General features: G+C 40.4%; 1 protein-coding gene across 3 annotated transcripts in view; it reads left to right on the top strand.

Annotated features, from left to right (window-relative positions):
* Positions 1-18,771, top strand: part of SCRN1 (secernin 1) — a 72,558-nt gene that overhangs the window by 12,154 nt on the left and 41,633 nt on the right. For 2 of the 3 annotated variants that reach the window (XM_073009008.1, XM_007981738.3), the window contains one exon: positions 11,608-11,767. The exons of the other annotated variant lie outside the window; for it this stretch is intronic. In XM_073009008.1, coding sequence (XP_072865109.1) covers positions 11,609-11,767 — 159 coding nt within the window. In that variant the 5' untranslated portion in view covers position 11,608. The remainder of the gene's footprint in view (positions 1-11,607; positions 11,768-18,771) is intronic. 3 annotated transcript variants of the gene reach the window in all.

Below are 18,771 nucleotides of genomic sequence, written 5' to 3' on the forward strand. Positions count from 1 at the left end.
TTCCATGATATATATAGGTAGCCAATTGCATATTATAAATATGTTTTTTTTTTTTTTTTGATTCTTACGGTCATCTAAATGGCTCTCTTTGGTGTGTCGGTGGGGGAAAGGGAGTGTACCGTTAAGTAGTCCATTAATTTATCAAGTTATGGTCAAGTTGAGTAGTCATTAATTTCCTAGAATTTTGGTTTTTCAATTTTTAAGTAGAGGCTGTTTTCATTTTCCTACCTCTAATCACCTAAATTGCAGTGTTTTGGGGACAGAATACCAAACTAGTTTGTGATAATTTCCGCTATTAATAAAAAAGTATTCAAAGGACAGTTCTTACCAGTTTTAGTGAATTAGAAATACTCAGTGGATATGATACACCAGTCTGAACTGACTGGATCAGAATCACCTGGGCGTTTGTTAAAAAATGTCCTTCCTGTGATCTCAGGTTGGACCTACTGAATCAGAATCTCTGAGGAGGGGATGTCTAGCCAAATCTGCCATTTTCACAAGCTCCCCAGACCACTGTGATGCTTGGCCAAATAGCATGGATTGAACCACAGCGTGAGAGGACCTTGTTGAAATGAGATTTTGCTGATTTTTTCCCTCATTAAAGACAAAATATGCATATCCCCTTTCCCTTCAGCTGCTCAGCATACATCTATTGAGATCTTATTATGTGCCAGTCTCTGTGTTAGTGCCAGGGAAATAAGGATATATTGAGTCCTTGCCCTCATGAGGCTGGAAGTCCTATGAAAAGAGACTGATGTTTTAAAACTTGAGGAAAAGAAATGAAGCAAAGGTAAAGGGAACTGGACTCTTCTCTTCCCCTAGTGCCTGAACGTACCATGCCAAACTAAATTCCCTCCTCATTCTTCATACCCCAGGATTGCTTCCTCAGGGAGGTACCTGATCCCTCAAATAAGCTACATGTAGAAACTCCAAGGAAACATTTCTTGTATCAGTCTAGTGCTACTTCTAACCTTAAAGAACTTTAAACACCTTGTGTGCTTTGCTTTTCACAAGTTATTTATTATAGAAAATTCAAAGCATCTACAAAAGAGAACAGCAAAGCAAACCCTATGTACTCATCACCCAATTTTAACAATTTTTACTTCATAGCTGTCTTGTTTCATGTGAGCTCTCACCCTATTGCCCCACTCTGCATTACTTCTATTCCATTATTTCACATGGAAATATCTGAACCTAAATCTCTAAAAGAAATGGACACTTTTTATAGACATAACCACAGCACTACCAGGATCGTATCTAAGACATTAACAATCATTCTTTAAGTTTCATCAAATGTGGTATCAGTGTTCATATTACCCCATTGTGTTATAAAATGTCTGTATAGTTTATTAAATCAGGATCCAAATAAGTTATGTTCATTGCAATTGGTTGATACATCTCTTAGGTAACTCCATCTCTTAATCTTTTTTTCTTGTGTGTATGTTTGCTGTTGTTGTTGAAGAAATCAGTTTTGTCCTATAGAATTGTCCGTAGTCTGGATTTTGCTGATCATATTCCCATGGTGTCATTTGTATTTGTTATAAATCGATGGTTAGATCTAGAGATTTGCCCTGTTAAGTACATTTTAGTTACACTTTGGGACATGAGTGTGTCTTTTATGCCAGGTGAAAACTGTTGGTGAGAGGTTGAAGGAGCATAGCAAGGATTGGTGCAAACCTGGCAAATGCATCATGAGTGAGTAGTAGCAGGGAGGAGAGTGAACACTGAGTGCCCGCTGTATATAGCCACACTACTAGGTGCTTTCCGCATGCTTCATATAAATCCAAGTGCCATGTTGCATATGGGGGGTTAATTCCATTTCTATATGAGGAAACTCTGGTTCAGAGTTAGAGGAGTCAGGATGGGGACTAGGGCCTGGTATTTCTAAAGTGTGTCATCCTCTTGTACCTATACACATGGAGCTGCAGGACTAGGCAGGCAGTATCAGTGAGTGCAATTACACAAAGGTGATGAGTGGTGGCCCTTTCATTGGCCTCTGTGTCAGAGAGTGGAGGGGACAATAGGAAATACAGGCCCTGGATAGAGGAGCCACTACCGAACTCCAGTCTTGCCGTCATGCGGGAATATGGATTCGGTGTTGCCAGATCTTTGAGTTTTTAGCAGAAGCCACATAGCTGAGTGTCTATAGGAAATCTTTAGATGTTAAAATATTAGCTGCTAATTCAGATTTCTAAAAACCCAATCTAATGCAGCACTCTGGGCCAAACCGACCAAATCTGCAGTCTGTCACCCCTGTTCAACAGCATGCTGCTGGGAAGTATGTCAGCTGCAGACTGGCACTGAAGACCACAGAGTTAACTGTCAGAAGTAGATATTGCCCTTGAAATTGGAGAAAGAGACTGTTAAGCAGCTCTTAAAAGACATGAAATGACAATGAAGCAAATCTTCAAAAGGTGAAGGAGCATTTAGACACTTCAAGGAAAGTGTCTGAAGTCTGAACAGAGAGTGTGACAAAGGGACCTCTTTCATCAGGTATCCTTCTCTTGTTCTCACAGTGATTGAGTCCTTGCTGTGTCCCAAATGGTATTCTGAGCACTTTGTAAGTAGGTACAAGCATTATCTCATTTAAATCTCACTGCAACCCTGGGAAGAATGAACTACCTATCATTATCCCTGTTTTATAAAAGCTTGGAGAAGTGACAGGACTGAGATTTGAACCCAGGTGGGCTTCAAAGCCTGCTCACTCACTTAATAGCCCATACAGTTATTCTTCCATTACATGGTTCCTCATTCAAGGCATTGCTTATTAGGAGCTGGAATTCCCTGACTGTGGAGTCCCAAAGCTTTATGCTCTACTCTCACGAGCTTTCAATGAAACACTTAGTAAAAATCTTTCTTTCTTTTGGCCAGAGCTTGATGAGTCTGAGCTAATTTATATAGATGACTTTCATCAGCTGGCATTTACATCCCAATTTTTAATTAGATAATTCCTTTCCCAAACACTTCATTTATTCCTATTTCAATAGAAGGTTTACAACAGAAAAAATCAATTTATAAATGAGTATCATTTGTCCTATTTTCAGTTCAGCAGGAATGACAATCATTTAAAAATGAATTTATTAATGAAGAGTATAATAAAATAATTTCTCCTTTGCTTTTCTGGAAGGTGGTAATTCACAGACATTGAATTTAAATGTATTCAGTCTGCTCAGTAAAGCTGGTAGTGTGGAGAATAGGGAAGCCTAGCTGGATATTTGAGTTTCATTCTTTACATAAGTAAAGGCAGTTTGTCATCGGTACTTACAAGACGCGTAATAAACCAATAGCTTATATAGACAGTTGTTTTCTTTTTCTTAGGCAGCTCAAGGCTTTCTTTTTAATGGGTAAGGTAACTGATGAGGGATACTGTGTGCATCATTGAGATAAAGGGGCAGGGCGGGCTGGCAGTCATGCAAAAGAACCCTTGCCTTGGCTCAGAGCATTCGCGCCTTCAATAACTACTCACTGAACTTGAGGACAAAGACCTTTTCTCCCACACAGCTTCGTCCCTCCTCAGCTAGACATTCTGTATGCGGTCTCCTAGTTACGGGAGTACAGTACTCCAGTCCCTGAAGCTTGAACTTGGGCCTCCTGCCACCAGCCAGAGGATGAATGTTGGTACACGCAGCTCCTTTGCAGTAAGCTCCAGGGAAGCACTACTATCTTGTTCCCAAGAGGAAGTCATGAATCCTGAAAGAAGTTTGTTAAGGAGGACAATGGTGGTTAGAAAGTAAGCTTAGGGATGCTTTACCATAGCCAATAGCACAGTAGCTAAAGCTGAATGGCCTGTGGCCACATGTGGCTCTTTAATTTTCTAATTTTTATTTGTAATTGTGGTGAAGTGCACATAGCATAAAATTTACCATCTTAATCATTTTTTAACTGTACAGTTCAGAAGTGTTAAAGACATCCATATTGTTGCACAACTGATCTCCAGAGCTTTTTCATCTTGCAAAACTGAAATCTGTACCCAGATTGTAAACAACGCATTCCCTTCTGCCCAGCCCTTGGCAACCACCATTCTACTTTCTATTTCTATGAGTTTTACTATTCTAGGTGCCTTACGTAAGTTTTTTCATGACTGGCTTATCTCAGCCTAATATTGGCTGTTTAATTTGAAATTAATTAAAAATTTGGTTCCTTCATTGCACTAGCCACATTTCAAGTACCAGATAGTCCATCTGGCTGGTGGCTACTGTATTGGACGGTGCAGATAGAGACTATTTCCATCATCTCAGAAAATTCTCCCGGACAGCGTTGGTCTGAAGGAAAGCTGGTGGCTCACACTGAGAACCAATTGGAGGAGGGACTAGGAGAAAAAGTGGCAGATATTTTTTCATGCTCTGCCAACATAAATAATCTGACTTCTTTTCTCTACCACAAAAATGATACCAGCTACATGATACCTTTACATTTACAACTTCCATCCTTATCCTAAACTTCAGTCTTGAATATCTCTTCTCCTCCCACAGCATGCAACATTAATCAGTTGGAAAACACACAGAACATAAATGTATAGTACAAACTACAGACAAATGCACTTTAAAATACTCTTAACAAAGGCTTCTTAGGAAATGCCTGTCAGCCTACCCATCTATGGGAGTTAAATTGGAGTGTTTCATTAATTAGAACTGTCAGTGTATTGCTAACCTGGCAAGAATCCTAATGGGTATTTGCCACAAAGAAGCCTTATTCAGCAGATCTGCCCTTTTAGCCTGTTGCTTTTAAGTTTTTTCCTTAAGACTCACAGTAAGAAATGTTACATCTCAACTTAATACCTATAGACACTTATATGTGCATGTGTATGTACCCAAACTTGAAATTAGAGTTTCTTGCATCAGTACTTACCCTTACTGTGTGAGATGCATAAATTCTTTCTAAAAATGCTTTTCTAAAAAAACTTGCTCCTATCTGCTAAATTGATTTCGTAAACCACAAAAAGGCCACAACATACAGTTAGGAAAATACTGCTTTGGACACACCCGCATCCAGTTTCAGGCCTATAGCGTAACACTGAAACCCCACTCCCATTTCTGGGTCCCCATGGCTCAGAAAGCAGCTTCAGAATTATGCCTCAAAACAAGTAAGTTTTTTAAGAAGCCATCAATTATGGCTTTATTTCTGGACAGACTGTTCACTGATTTTAACACCGGTTTAAGCAGAATGTAGTTATGATGGAAAACCCCATATCAAATGCTTATATTCTACTTTTCAAAGCTGAATATAAATAAGTTTTCTCATGTTCTAAGTTTTTGTATTTGTGTATGTGATTGGGAGTTAATTGAATTTTAGACTCTTTTTTTTTCTTTGTGAAGGAGAATATACATTTCATAACATTGTATGAGGTTATAAAGGAAAAGGAGAAAAATCTTAAAGCCAGTTTCTGTGTCATACATTAATAATTTAACAGTTTTTAAGAATCATGTAGGCTGGGCACGGTGGCTCACGCCTGTAATCCCAGTACTTTGGGAGGCCAAGGCAGACGGATCATGATGTCAAGAGTTTGAAACCAGCCTGGCCAACATGGTGAAATACAAAATACAAAAATTAGCTGGGCATGGTGGTGTGCACTTGTAATCCCAGCTACTCAGGAGGCTGAGGCAGGAGAATTGCTTGAACCCAGGAGGTGGAGGTTGCAGTAAGCCTAGATCACACCACTGCACTCCAGCCTGGGTGACAGAGCAAGACTCTGTCTCAAAAAAAAAAAAAAAAAAATCATGTAAACAAATCTTTAAAAATGCATGTTTTATGTAATATATAAATGACGTAACTTGTCAGATTTTTTTTTCTTTTTAGTGTGAATATCTGGTATGTTACTCAACATTTTGACAAATAATAGGAAGATAATTAAGTTCCTTTGAACCACTTTCAGAAGGGTTTCATCTCAGGTTCATGAGAGCTCTGGCTTCCAGACTGGCCAGTTTTTCTTTTCCCACATGGACAACTGTAGGAGGCCAACTCACTTTTTGTGTGAAACATAGTAATGAAACTTTGTGTGCTCTCTGAGCAACTCTGAGTTGGGCAGGGTGTAAAAAAGGTAAAATAAAGTATCAGAGAACAATGCCAAATAAAATAATTCATCCTAGCTATAACTCATATAAGAATTTGCCCCTTTTGAAATTTCAGTTGTATTAGGACATAGAAGCAGAACTAAAATTTTTCTTTAAAATAAAATTCCTAAATTGCTGTTCTCTCCTGGGTTTACTTTAAACATCATTTCTGGGATTATATCAATAAAAATACTTATAGGAAAGTTGGAAATTAGAGGAAAAGATGAAAAAGCAAAGAATATTTCATTGCTGGGCTCCCACTGTTAATATTTTGAGTACATTTCCTGGGCAAGTATTTGGGCAGTCTTTTTCTACGTATATTTTAAATAATTAAGATAATTTATCTTGTCCTCTCAAATCATTTCTTCATGCAATTAAAAACTCTTCACAAACATATATTTAATGGGTTTATAGTATTCTACCCAATAGATGTAGCAGACATTTTCAGCCAGTTCTCTGATGCTGGACAAGTAAGTTTCAGGTTTTCACCTGTATGAATACCACTATGTGAACACTTATGCATACCCCTTGCCCATATTCCTGATCATTTCCTTAGGGTAAGTACATAGAAATGAAATTACTTATTCTATTTTCATCATTTCCATCTGCTTTGTGGTTTCCTTCCTATCATAGGCAACTTCTTTGACATTGTCTGTATGCAATTGTCAATCTAAAACCTGGCTTAAAAGCCTTCAGTGCTTTACTGTGTGTTGTGAAATAGACACCAAAGTCCTTGATGATGTGACCTTCAAGGCTCAATGTGGACCTGCCCATCTACTCGCCTCTCTAGGCCTCTTCCCTCCTTTCTCTGGACTCAGTTGCATCAGCTTTTTAACTTCTTGGCTCTGTACCTTTTCCCTAGTTGCAGGGCCTTCAGGCCTATGTATCCTCTCTCTGAAGCATTCTCCCTCCATTCACCTGTCTTTTGTGGAATTGAAAGTGAGACTTCTGCTTAGAGGAGGTGGGTGGAGATTTGAAGAAAAGTGAAGGTGTCAAAAATTCATTTAGGAAATAGAGGAATTGGCCAGACAAGTACACAAAGGATTCCCAGATAGTAATGAGGGCCACTCTCATGGTGTTTTCAGAGTCAGGATATGAGATTCACACCAAGAGAAGTGTAATTGGCATCTAGAACTATGATCACCTTTAACTTACACAATCTAAGTCAGCCTGGTGAGTTCCGTAGCTGTTTCCTAATGTTTGTTTTCTTCAGTCTTCCGGAAGTGTCCCACCTCCTCTTTGCTAATTCAATTTATGTGGATGATAGCACATTTTATCCTTAGAATAAGAGGACTTCACAAATAAGTACTTCTGAGATCACTGGAAGGCTTAATATGAAAATCTTCATTTTTGGGTTTCTTTGGGACACTGTATCACTGTTCTGTCCAATGGAGTTTCCACTAGCTACATGTGGCTATTTAAATGAAAATTAATTAAAGTTTTGAATAAAATGGAAAACTCTGCTCCTTCATCGTTCTAACTACACTTCCTAGCTGCCTGAGGCTAGTGGTCACCACATTGAAAATTCTTTTGGAATTTTCTACAGAAAATTTTCTTTTCAGAAAAGTCATCTCTGGCCGGCGGGGTGGCTCAAGCCTGTAATCCCAGCACTTTGGGAGGCCGAGATGGGCGGATCATGAGGTCAGGAGATCGAGACCATCCTGGCTAACACAGTGAAACCCCGTCTCTACTAAAAAATACAAAAAACTAACCGGGCGAGGTGGCGGGTGCCTGTAGTCCCAGCTACTCTGGAGGCTAAGGCAGGAGAATGGCGTGAACCCGGGAGGCGGAGCTTGCAGTGAGCTGAGATCCGGCCACTGCACTCCAGCCTGGGCTACAGAGTGAGACTCCGTCTCAAAAAAAAAAAAAAGAAAAGTCATCTCTGAAGCTACTCAGTGCGCACATGGTGATTCAGGAAAAATTAGTGGACAGTTAGCCTGGGCTAGTTTGCCCCTAGATGTGATGTACAGTTTGCTGGTTCATCTAGCTTTTTAATTTTTAAAACAGACGTTGAAATTCTGCTCCCTGCTGCCATTCCCAGTCGTTCACAAAATTCAGTGGAAAAGCTGACCTCCCTTGGCCCACATACCCCTAGGCTTCTGTTGCCTATATCCTCCTCATGATCATAAGACCCAGATGACTTGCTGACTAAGCAGGTGCCTTGGCCGAATAATAGGTGCTTGCCCAAAACCCCGTGGGTTTTATTTATATTCTATAGATAAATCTCATAAATGCAAAATTGGTGGATTTCTACCATTTTTAAGGATCAAATAAAGTAAGGTTCTGCTCCTAGGCAAGACACCAGCTCTTTTGAAATGGCCCAATGATGGGGAGAGAGGGAGCATATAAGATACTCGAGGCATCACACAAGAGAAAATGCATCCTTTCCCCATCTTATCTTCCTCTGGGTCTGTTTCACTTTATTTGTCTCCACCAGCAATTCCCCCAATGCCCAGATTCTAGTAGCACTCTATAAAGGCATTTGATTTCATAATTATTCTAGGTCTTTCTTGTGCATACACATTCTTTGTTTATCTCTCTCTACTCCTCCAGTCTGAAGATAAAGCCGTTTTTGTGAAAATGGGAAAGGTTAAGGGGAGAAAGAACTGGAGCCTCTTTATCTTTCTGGCTTTTCTTTCCCAGAGGGAAGGGGTGATATTTTACTGAGCTAGGAGGGAATTATTTTCAGAATTGTGGGGGTTCCCCCATTTCTCTGCACTCTGGGGAGGGGCCTAGCATAAACAATGCAGGGAAGAACTCTTGAGTGTGCATGTAGACATTAACCTGAAGTAGACTGGATATAGAAATAGTAATACAGTCCCGTACAAAGAGGTTTCTAAACATAGAATATTGATGACTCTGCAATTTGATAATTGCTCTAATTAGGAATGAGGCAAGTAGATTTTGATTGGTTTGCTTAACAGAAAATTTTAGATACAGTTCTATTTTAACAGTCAAACCCAAAATAAAGTTGTTTTTTTTTTTTTTTTTTTTTTTTTTTTTTTGTGACAGGGTGTCACTCTGTGCCCAGGCTGGAGTACAGGGGTGTGATCTCCACTCACTGCAGCCTCAGCCTCAACCTCTCCAGGCTCAAATGATCCTCCCACCTCAGCCTCCCAAGTAGCTGGGACTACAGGTGCATGTCACCACACCAGGCTAATTTTTGTATTTTTTGTAGATACAGGGTCTCTCCATGTTGCCCAGGCTGGTCTCAAACTTCTAGGCTCAAGTGATCTGTCTGCCTTGGCCTCCCAAAGTGCTGGGATTACCGGCATGAGCCACCACACCCAGCCAGCAAATGAAGTATCCTATACTTACGCAGCCTCCACAGTTTGCAAAATATCTTCTCAAGCATCATTTTGTTTGATACTCATGATAAACCTGTGGGCTGGGGCAAAACATTTGCAAAAGGGAAACCTAGGCTCAGAGAGGTAAAGTAACTTAAGCAGGTCACACAGCTAGTGGGTGGTGGAGCTGAGTTTTGAATCCCATTCTAGTGCTTCTCTGAAAACATTGCTTTACTTCTCACTTATATTTCAGACTTCCAAAACACATGGAAGTTGGATAATTGATGATACAAATACAATAGCTGGTACACTAGATAATGTTTCTTGAGTACCTGTATTGCCAGAGGTTGGGGAAAGGGCTACTATGGTTGGATGGCATGAGTCCTGCCTTCAGGGAGCTTTCTTTGAAACAGGTAAAGAAATATACAAGCAACAAATGTACATTATTTTTAGAACAAAATGGATGTATTATTGCTTGTGGGTGCTGAATAAATGAGAGTCCTTTATAGAAGTCTTTATGAGAGAAAGGGGTTTGAATCAGATCCTCAAGGATATGTACAAAGATTAAGGGAAGGGCACTCAAACCAGGTGCAGAGGCATGGCGGGAGAAAAGAAGATGTTAGAGAGTCAGCTTCAGTATGGTGGACTATTAATAAACAAGAAAAGAACACTTGTTTATCACTTATTTAAAATCTACTCTGCACAAGACATAGTGTAGAGCTGCGGTTACAGCGGTGTGCAAAAGAGAAAGGTCCTTGCTTTCATAGTGCTTTGATTTTACTGGGAGAGACTAAATATTGATTGTTGGTAATAAGCATTTCAGATTATGATAATTACTTTGAAGGAAAAGGACAGGATTCTATGAGAGTGTATAGTACACAACACAAATTAGAGTACTAGAGTGATATTTGAGCTGGTACGAGAAAGAGCAGGAGTTAACCAGGCAGATAGTTTTGGTACAGGAAGCAGGGAAGGGAATGGTTAGGACAAAGGGTGGAACATGTGCAGAGGTCTGGCGGGCACTGGAAGGACTAGAAAAAGGCCTGTGTGCTGGCATTGTGAGAGTGGAGGGGTGAGTGGTAGAAGATGGGGCTGGGAAGGGGGAACAAACTTGATCATATTTTGGTCTTTATTCCAAGAGCCTTGGGAAACTGCTGAAGTATTTTAAGCAGGAATGACAAGATCAAATCTTCCTTCTAAAAGGATCACTTTGGCTGCAGTGTGGAGAATGTTTTGGAGTGGGGAGTAATAGAGGTTTTGAAGCAACCCCTCAGGAGGTTACCATAGTGGTCCAGGCTGGAGATGATGGTGGCTTGGTGCAGGGTAGTGGCAGTGGAGGTGGAGAGGAGTGGGAGGTTTCCATAGAGATTTAGGAGACAGAATGTACAGGACTTGGTGACATATTAGATAATGGAGAAGCAAATGGCAAGGATGGTTACCTTGGCTACCAAGATAAAGAACCTTGAAAAGGGAAGAAGACGAAATCAGCTTCAGATATCAGGCAGGCAGTTGGGTCTGTAGGTCAGAGGCTTAAGATGAGAACCCGGCTGCAATTAAATGTGTAAGTCATCAGCGTGTAACTGACAAGGGAAGCTCTGAGCATGGATGCATTTTCCCAGATAGAAAAGAGCATTAAATGAGGAAAGAAGGATGAAGCAGTGAGAATGTGCACTGGCCAGGTAGAACAAGCCAGTCCAGGAGCAGCTGGGGAGGTGGACAGAAAACCAAAAGGTGTTTGAGTGTTGTGTCATCGAGGTGGAATAAAACTACTAAAAACAACAAAGCAGGGTATCTTTCAATTGATCTCTAGACCCATTTCCACATCACACCCCAAATCTGTTATGTGGTGGCTATGCATCTCTGGATCTGAGGCACTTGTGTAGTTAGTATTAAGGTATGTTTGTTTATTATTTTATTACTGTGAACAGATTGCAGTGTGTGTATGTGTGGTGTGTGTCTGTGTCTTCTGCCTAGAACAATAACCTCCTTTCCTTTCTCCCACGTCACTGCACTTTTGGCTGCCGCCGTGGTTTGTTGCAAATCTGAGCTCATTTAATCCCACAGAGTATTAAACAATATCTGGTCTTGGTGGCTCTGTCATTCCACTGCAGGCGCCCCACCTTCATTTGCCAGCTGGGATCTTTTAATGAGCTAGCTGTGCACAGTTGAATAGTAAAGCCCTTTTAGCTGGTGAAATATGTTTGAAGAACTCACTGTTGCAATGTTCCATGTGAGGCCTGCTTCCACTCTCGCTGGCATTCTCTTTTCAGGATGGCTGCAGCTCCTCCAAGTTACTGTTTTGTGGCCTTCCCTCCACGTGCTAAGGATGGTCTGGTGGTATTTGGGAAAAATTCAGCCCGACCCAGAGATGAAGTGCAAGAGGTTGTGTATTTCTCGGCTGCTGATCACGAACAGGAGAGCAAGGTTGAGGTATGTCGTGCATTGCAGTCTCGTGAGTCACACTTACTCTCTTTTCTCTTTTCTTGGAAGCTCGCTCACAAGTCAGAGCTGTCATGTCAGTTCTGCTGATTCCTGTTTCCATGCAGGTTTGCTCATAGCCTTGAAAACAAGGTCATGGGAGAGCTCTATGCTCACTCCTATGGTTGTTGTTTTATAATTAAGTAAAATATGTACATAGTTCTGAAGTGAAATCTAAAAAACAAGATTTATTCACAGAAATCTGACTTCTATCCTTGTCCCCTTTACTCCATGATCTTTTCCCCTATAGGTAATCAAGTTTTGGAAGATCTTGGTTTATCCTTCCATTTGCAAAATTACACATATATATGTAATAAATCACATACACATGTGTGTATTCATCCTGGTCCCTTTCCTCCTTTCTTTGATTAACAGCAGCATGCCATGTATACTTTTCTCTACTTTGCATTTTGTTTCATTTTTATTTTACTATTTTATTGTCTTCAATCAGCTTTCTAAGGTTGAATCTCTACTTTGTATTTTTCAACTCAAAACATATTCTGTAGATCACTCCCTACAGTACATGCAGGTCATAATTCCTCATTTAGAACTGCGTGGTGTTTCATTCTATGGATGTTATCATAGTTAACCAGCCCCATATTGCTGCTGGACATTTGGGTTGTTTTCAGGCTATTGCTATTACAAACAAAACTGAAGTGGATAACAGCCTTATGCATCTGTCATAGTGTCTGGCCTCAGTTTATATATTTTTATCATGATAAAACATTATCCATTAATTCTTATTTTGAGTCTTTTAAAAATACTATTTTTGTCAGTATTTCTTTGGGATAGATGCCTAGAAATAAAATTGCTGGGTCACAGGTAAATAAAAATATAGTTTTATTAAATATTATCAAATTTCCTTCCATAGGTGGTGTACCATTTTGCGTTCGCATCAGCACTGTATGACAATGCCTGTTTCTTCATATTCCCAGAATGTGTTGTCAAACTTTCACGATGGCTATTTTATGTTAATTGTACTTTCTGCCATTTTACTAAATTCTTTTACTGGTTGTGTCAGCTTTTATCATTGATTCTCTTGGGGTTTCCAGGTATATTGTTATATCATCCACACATAGAGACTGTTTAGTTGTTCTTCTGTCTTTAATTGTTTTCTTGTTTTATTGCTTTGGCTTATATCTCGGGTTTTATGTTAACTAGTAGTGGAAATAGTGGTTGTCCTTGGCTCTTCGCCTGACCTGAGTGGGGCTGTCTCTAGTGCTTCCCTATTAAGGAAGCTGGTGATTTTGGGATTGAGATTTATGTAGTTTTATGTGCCATTGCACCTGGCTTATGTTAAAAAGTATACATAAGCCGGGTATAGTGACACATGCCTGTAGTCCCAGATACCCTGGAGGCTGAGGTGGGAGGATCACTTGAGCCCAGAAAGTTGAGAGTAGCCTGGACAACATGGTGAGACCCCATCTCTTTTTTTTTTTTAAAAAAAAAGTATACATGAATTTCTATTTTGAGTATTTCTAAAAATAACAACTCAGGAATAGATATTAAATTTTGTTAGGTATCTTTTCAATACTTATGGAGATAATCACTTATTTTTTTCTTTATATTTATGTGATAAATTGAACCATCTTTGCATTCAGGGCATAATCTTTTTGGTTATGTTTTATTTGTAAGTATATTTACCTGTGTGTGTTTCTCTGTGTGTGTGTGTTTAGATGGTAATTTGAAATGAAAATCTGCAGAAAATAAATTAAGGCTAGTAAATGAAGAAGCTCTTTTCACTACATAACCTCTATTCTTTGGTGCTCTGTGCTTCACAAAGTAAACTGATTTTTCTGATGTTTGTGCTTGGTTTCAAATAGGCATTCATCAATTTGTATTTTCTTTTTTTTTTTTCTTAAACTCTTCCATTACATCCAATGTGTATTTTATTTTCTTATCTAAATCTTAAATCACTGGCTCTGTTTCAGTTCTTTAAAAGCAGTAATCAGCACCAAAGAGGAACAGAACTCTATGAGGGGCTACTTATTTTACATGAATTTAACAAAGGCACTGAAATGAACAGGCAAGTGGGCAGGACTTCACATGGGCTGTCTGGATGGTCCGGTGGCAGACTGTCTCCTACTGGGCTTTCACCAGACCCACTTTCCTCTCTTACTGAGCCACTAACTTAATAAAAACCCCTGAAACTTTAGTGGGACTTTCCTTTCCTCTAGGTGAAGAAGAGTGCTAGGTTCCCTGGTGAGCATGTTAGGTTTTAAATGGGTATTCATCAGTGAGTGAATGTCCACGTTATTTGGGTCCAAATGTTTCTCCCTTTTCCTGAAATAGAGTGGACTCTGTGTGGATAAAGTTTGCTGGTTTGAGTTGTTACTGACCTTCCCTCTCTGTCCTTCCTGAACATTTCTACCCTTTTTTTCCCAAGAGACATACAAACTAAAATAATCTTTGATTTTTACATGGGCAGATTTAAGTTCCCAAAGGTGGCTGCACCAAATCCCATCCCACGTGCCCTTCTTCCAGTGCAAAGGGCACTCCTGCCATGAAGAGGGAAAGATGAGTCTACGCCCTTCACTCTCACTGTGAATCTTTGAGGGCTTGTGATTGCTCTGACCAGTGGAGCATGGTGGAAGTGATGCTATGTGACTTCCAGGGCTGGGCCATGAAAGGATACAGTCTCTCTCTCTCTCTCTCTTTCTCACTCTCTCGCTCTCTCATTCCTCTCTCTCTCGTTCCTCGGTCTCTCAGATGATTCCAGGCCCCAGACACTGGAGTGGAGACACATTATCCCTGCTATTTGTTGTTCAAATCCATGAGCATTAAAAAAGTTGTTTTACACCACTAAATTTTGGGGTAATTTGTTAAGTAGCCATAGTAACTTCAGAAATCACACAAAGCAATTTATAAACATGTCTGAAATGAATATTTTAAAACATTTTGTTTTCTTTTTTGGAGGATAGGCTACATAACTCTTACTTTACTCTCATGGTTACAATTATTTTAAGGGTGAGGTTAGATTTCTTTTGCTAGTTAACCCATGGCATATGATTACTCAGATATATTTAGGTTAAATCCTATCCCCTTCCATAAGTACAGTGTGATATATACCATAATTAGCCTCTAAGGCAGCTCTGACCTCTCTTCTGAGTTCTATACCTGTGTTTTGAGCTTCCTCTTTGCATTCCCACTTGCATATTCTGCAGGTGAAATAACCTCACAAGTAAGAAAGCAAATTCATTTCCCTCAGCTCATATATCCCTGTTGCTCTAACAGCACCATTGTCGGCCACGTTTATGCTAGAAGCCCACAGGAAACATTGACCCTCACTTCCCCCGTCCCCATCCCCAGTGCACAGGGACATCTGTCACTGAGTCCCACTGCCCCATCTCTTGTGTGTCCATCTCCTCCCCGCTGCCCCTGACTCGTTCAGACTGAGTCCATCTCTCTTCTGCTACAATCTTCTTATTCGTCCCTGGGTCTCTTTCTCCTGTTTCTTCTCCCTACAGGGTTACCAAAATTTTCTTCCTAGAACATAGCTCTGTCACTCCCTTGCTGAAAAGTGTTTCGTATTGTTTAAAGGATGAGAGTCCAAGCTGATTTGTATGCCATTCAGAACTCTTCCCAACTGGCACCCTGCTCACTTTTCCTTTCTTTTATTCTCTTTCTTTCTTTTCTATTTTAAATTAATAGACTATTTTTAGAGCAGTTTTATGTTTACAGAAGAATGAACGGAAGGCACAGAGTTCCCAAACAGCCCCTTACCCTGCCCCCAGTTTCCCCTGCTAGTAACGTCTGGCATCAGTGTGATACATTTGCTACAATTGATGGGCCAGTATTGACACAGTATATATATATTTTGTTTTTTGAGACAGAATCTAGCTTTGTCACCCAGGCTAGAATGCAGTGGCGTGATCTCGGCTCACTGCAACCTCCAGCTCCCGGGTTCAAGCAATGCTCTTGCTTCAGCCTTCCAAGTAGCTGGGATTACAGGTGCCCACCATCATGCCTGGCTAATTTGTGTATTTTTAGTAGAAATGGGATTTCACCATGTTGGCCAGGCTGTCTTGAACTCCTGACCTCAAGTGACCCACCCGCCTTGGCCTCCCAAAGTGCTGGGATTATGGGTGTGAGCCACTGAGCCCGGCCTGATACAGTATTATTAACTAAAGTTCATAGTTTATACTCTTTGTGTTGTATATCCTGTGGGTGTACCTATATGTGTAATGACAAGCCATTGTAGAATCATAGAGAATACTTTTGCTACCCTAGAGGTTCTGTGCTCCACCAATTCACCCACCTACCCTAGCCCCCAGAAATCACTGATCTTACTGTGTCCATATTTTTGCCTTTCCTAAAATGTCACATAGTTGGAATCATTCAGTGCGTAGCCTTTTCCGATTGGCTTTTTTAACTTAGTAATGTGCATTTAAGGTTTCTTCCTGTCTTTTCCAAGCTTGATGACACATTTCTTTTTATCACTGAACAATATTCCATTGTCTGGATATACCAGGTTATTTTTCCATTCACCCATTGAAGGACATCTTAGTTCATTCTAAAGTTTGGCAATTATGAAGACAGGTGCTATAAATATTTGTGTGCAGTCTTTTGTGTAGACATAACTTTTTAACTCATTTGGCTAAAGACATTTTAAAATGCAGTTTTTCATTTTGAATAGGTAATATATTTATGTGGTTCAAAGATTGAATGATATTTAAAAGGTTCACAGTAAGAAGTCTTCCTCCCTTGTCTCCATCCTGTATAACTCTTTTTATTAATTTCATGCATATCCTTCCAGTATTTTATGCAAACACACACAAAACTGAATATCTGGCCTTATATTCTATTTTTTTGTGTGAATGCAGCACCTTATGTACACTACTATTAAACATGATTTTTTAATATGTAACTTTGAACTTACAGAAATGATCTGCACTTTCCTAGTTTCACTTAATAACATTTTCTACAGATTTTTCTATATCTAGAGATTGTCCTTATTTTTTTCTTACAGGTACATAGTAATCCGTTGTGAAGATATACCGTAGTTTATTTAATTAGCGCTCTATTGGTGGATGCTTGGGTTCTTTCCAGTATTTTGCTAGTCCAGAAAGTGCAGCTGTGAAGAACCTTGTACATAAGTCATTTTGTGCATGTGTAGAGATAGCCATTGGATGTACTTCCAAATGTAGCATCATTGGGTCATAGGGTAAAGCTTTCATAAGAATTGACCTCCATAAGTGTTGTATGATTTCCTGCTTACTTTTCTATTCTTATTCTTAGCTGAGCCCTCTCAGCTTGTACTCTAGGCCCCAGCTACACTGAACTGCTTGCCATTTCTTGAGCAAATAACACACTTGCATTTTTCTGTGCTTTTGCTCTTTCTGTCCTTTGCTGAGAAGATCCTTCTTCTCCCCTCCTCTCATCTACTTGGTAGACTTCTGTTTATCCTTCCAGGCCTCAACACCAATATCCCCTCCTCCCTTTAACCTGACACTCCTCTATGCATGTCAGTTGAAATTTACAACCACCTGAAACTAGGAGGATGAGTTCTGGCCCAGGAGACAGGGGTCCTAGGTTTGTGTTTTGCCTCTCCCTTTATAGGGTCTTGGGTCTTGGAGCCTCTCTGAAACTCAGTTTCCTTATTTGCCAGATAGAGATCATAATACCCCCCTCTGCCTGCATTACAGGCTTTAGTGAGACACACGTGAGCTGATGCATGAAAGCACTTTGTAAAGCTTTAAAGAGAACATTGGGAAGAAGGATTTTTTTTTTTTTTTTTTTTTTTTTTTTTTTGAGACGTAGTCTCGCTCTGTCTCCAGGGCTGGGGTGCAGTGGCCGGATCTCAGCTCACTGCAAGCTCCGCCTCCCGGGTTTACGCCATTCTCCTGCCTCAGCCTCCCACGTAGGTAGCTGGGACTACAGGCGCCCGCCACCTCGCCCGGCTAGTTTTTTGCACTTTTTAGTAGAGACGGGGTTTCACCGTGTTAGCCAGGATGGTCTCGATCTCCTGACCTCGTGATCCGCCCGTCTCGGCCTCCCAAAGTGCTGGGATTACAGGCCTGAGCCACCGCGCCCGGCCTTTTTTTTTTTTTTTTTTTTTTTTTTTTTTTTTTTTTTTTTAAAGAATGAACTAATGTTGAGAATTGCTGTGACTCCGGGTCTCAGTTCCAAAACTATCTTTGGCACATCACATACTGCTGAATCTGCTTTTCAAACTTACTCTTACCCCTTTAGTTCCCTCACAGTTACTTCTGTCTCCATCTCCTATACTTGTCCCAAGTACAGAATGATGGGTTCTTTCCATATTTAGGTCTAGGAGCCACAAGTACTATCACGTAACTTTTATACAAGCAACTATTAAAATACAGACTTTTAAACTATGAAGAGTAAGAACTTTTCGTAAAAACCCATCTATTCCGCACTTTGGGAGGCCGAGACGGGCAGATCACGAGGTCAGGAGATCGAGACCATCCTGGCTAACACGGTGAAACCCCGTCTCTACTAAAAAAATACAAAAAATTAGCCGGGCGAGGTGGCGGGCGCCTGTAGTCCCAGCTACTTGGGAGGCTGAGGCAGGAGAATGGCGTAAACCCGGGAGGCGGAGCTTGCAGTGAGCTGAGATCCGGCCACTGCACTCTAGCCTGGGCGACAGAGCGAGACTCCGTTTCAAAAAAAAAAAAACAAAAAACCATCTATTCCTCAGCCATTTCATGACATTTTATTTTATTTTATTTTATTTTATTTATTTTATTTTATGTTTGAGACAGAGTCTCACTCTATCACCCAGGCTGGAGTGCAGTGGCACAATCTCAGTTCACTGCAACCTCTGCCTCCTGGGTTCAAGCGATTCTGCCTCAGCCTCCCAAGTAGCTGACATTACAGGCATGCACCACCATAGCCAGCAGTTTTTTGTATTTTTGATAGAGACACGGTTTCATCATGTTGGCCAGGCTGGTCTCAAACTCCTGAGCTCAAGTGATCCACCCACCTCGGCCTCC

The sequence above is a fragment of the Chlorocebus sabaeus genome, chromosome 21 (genome assembly GCF_047675955.1).
Source record: "Chlorocebus sabaeus isolate Y175 chromosome 21, mChlSab1.0.hap1, whole genome shotgun sequence".
NCBI classification, from domain to species: domain Eukaryota; kingdom Metazoa; phylum Chordata; class Mammalia; order Primates; family Cercopithecidae; genus Chlorocebus; species Chlorocebus sabaeus.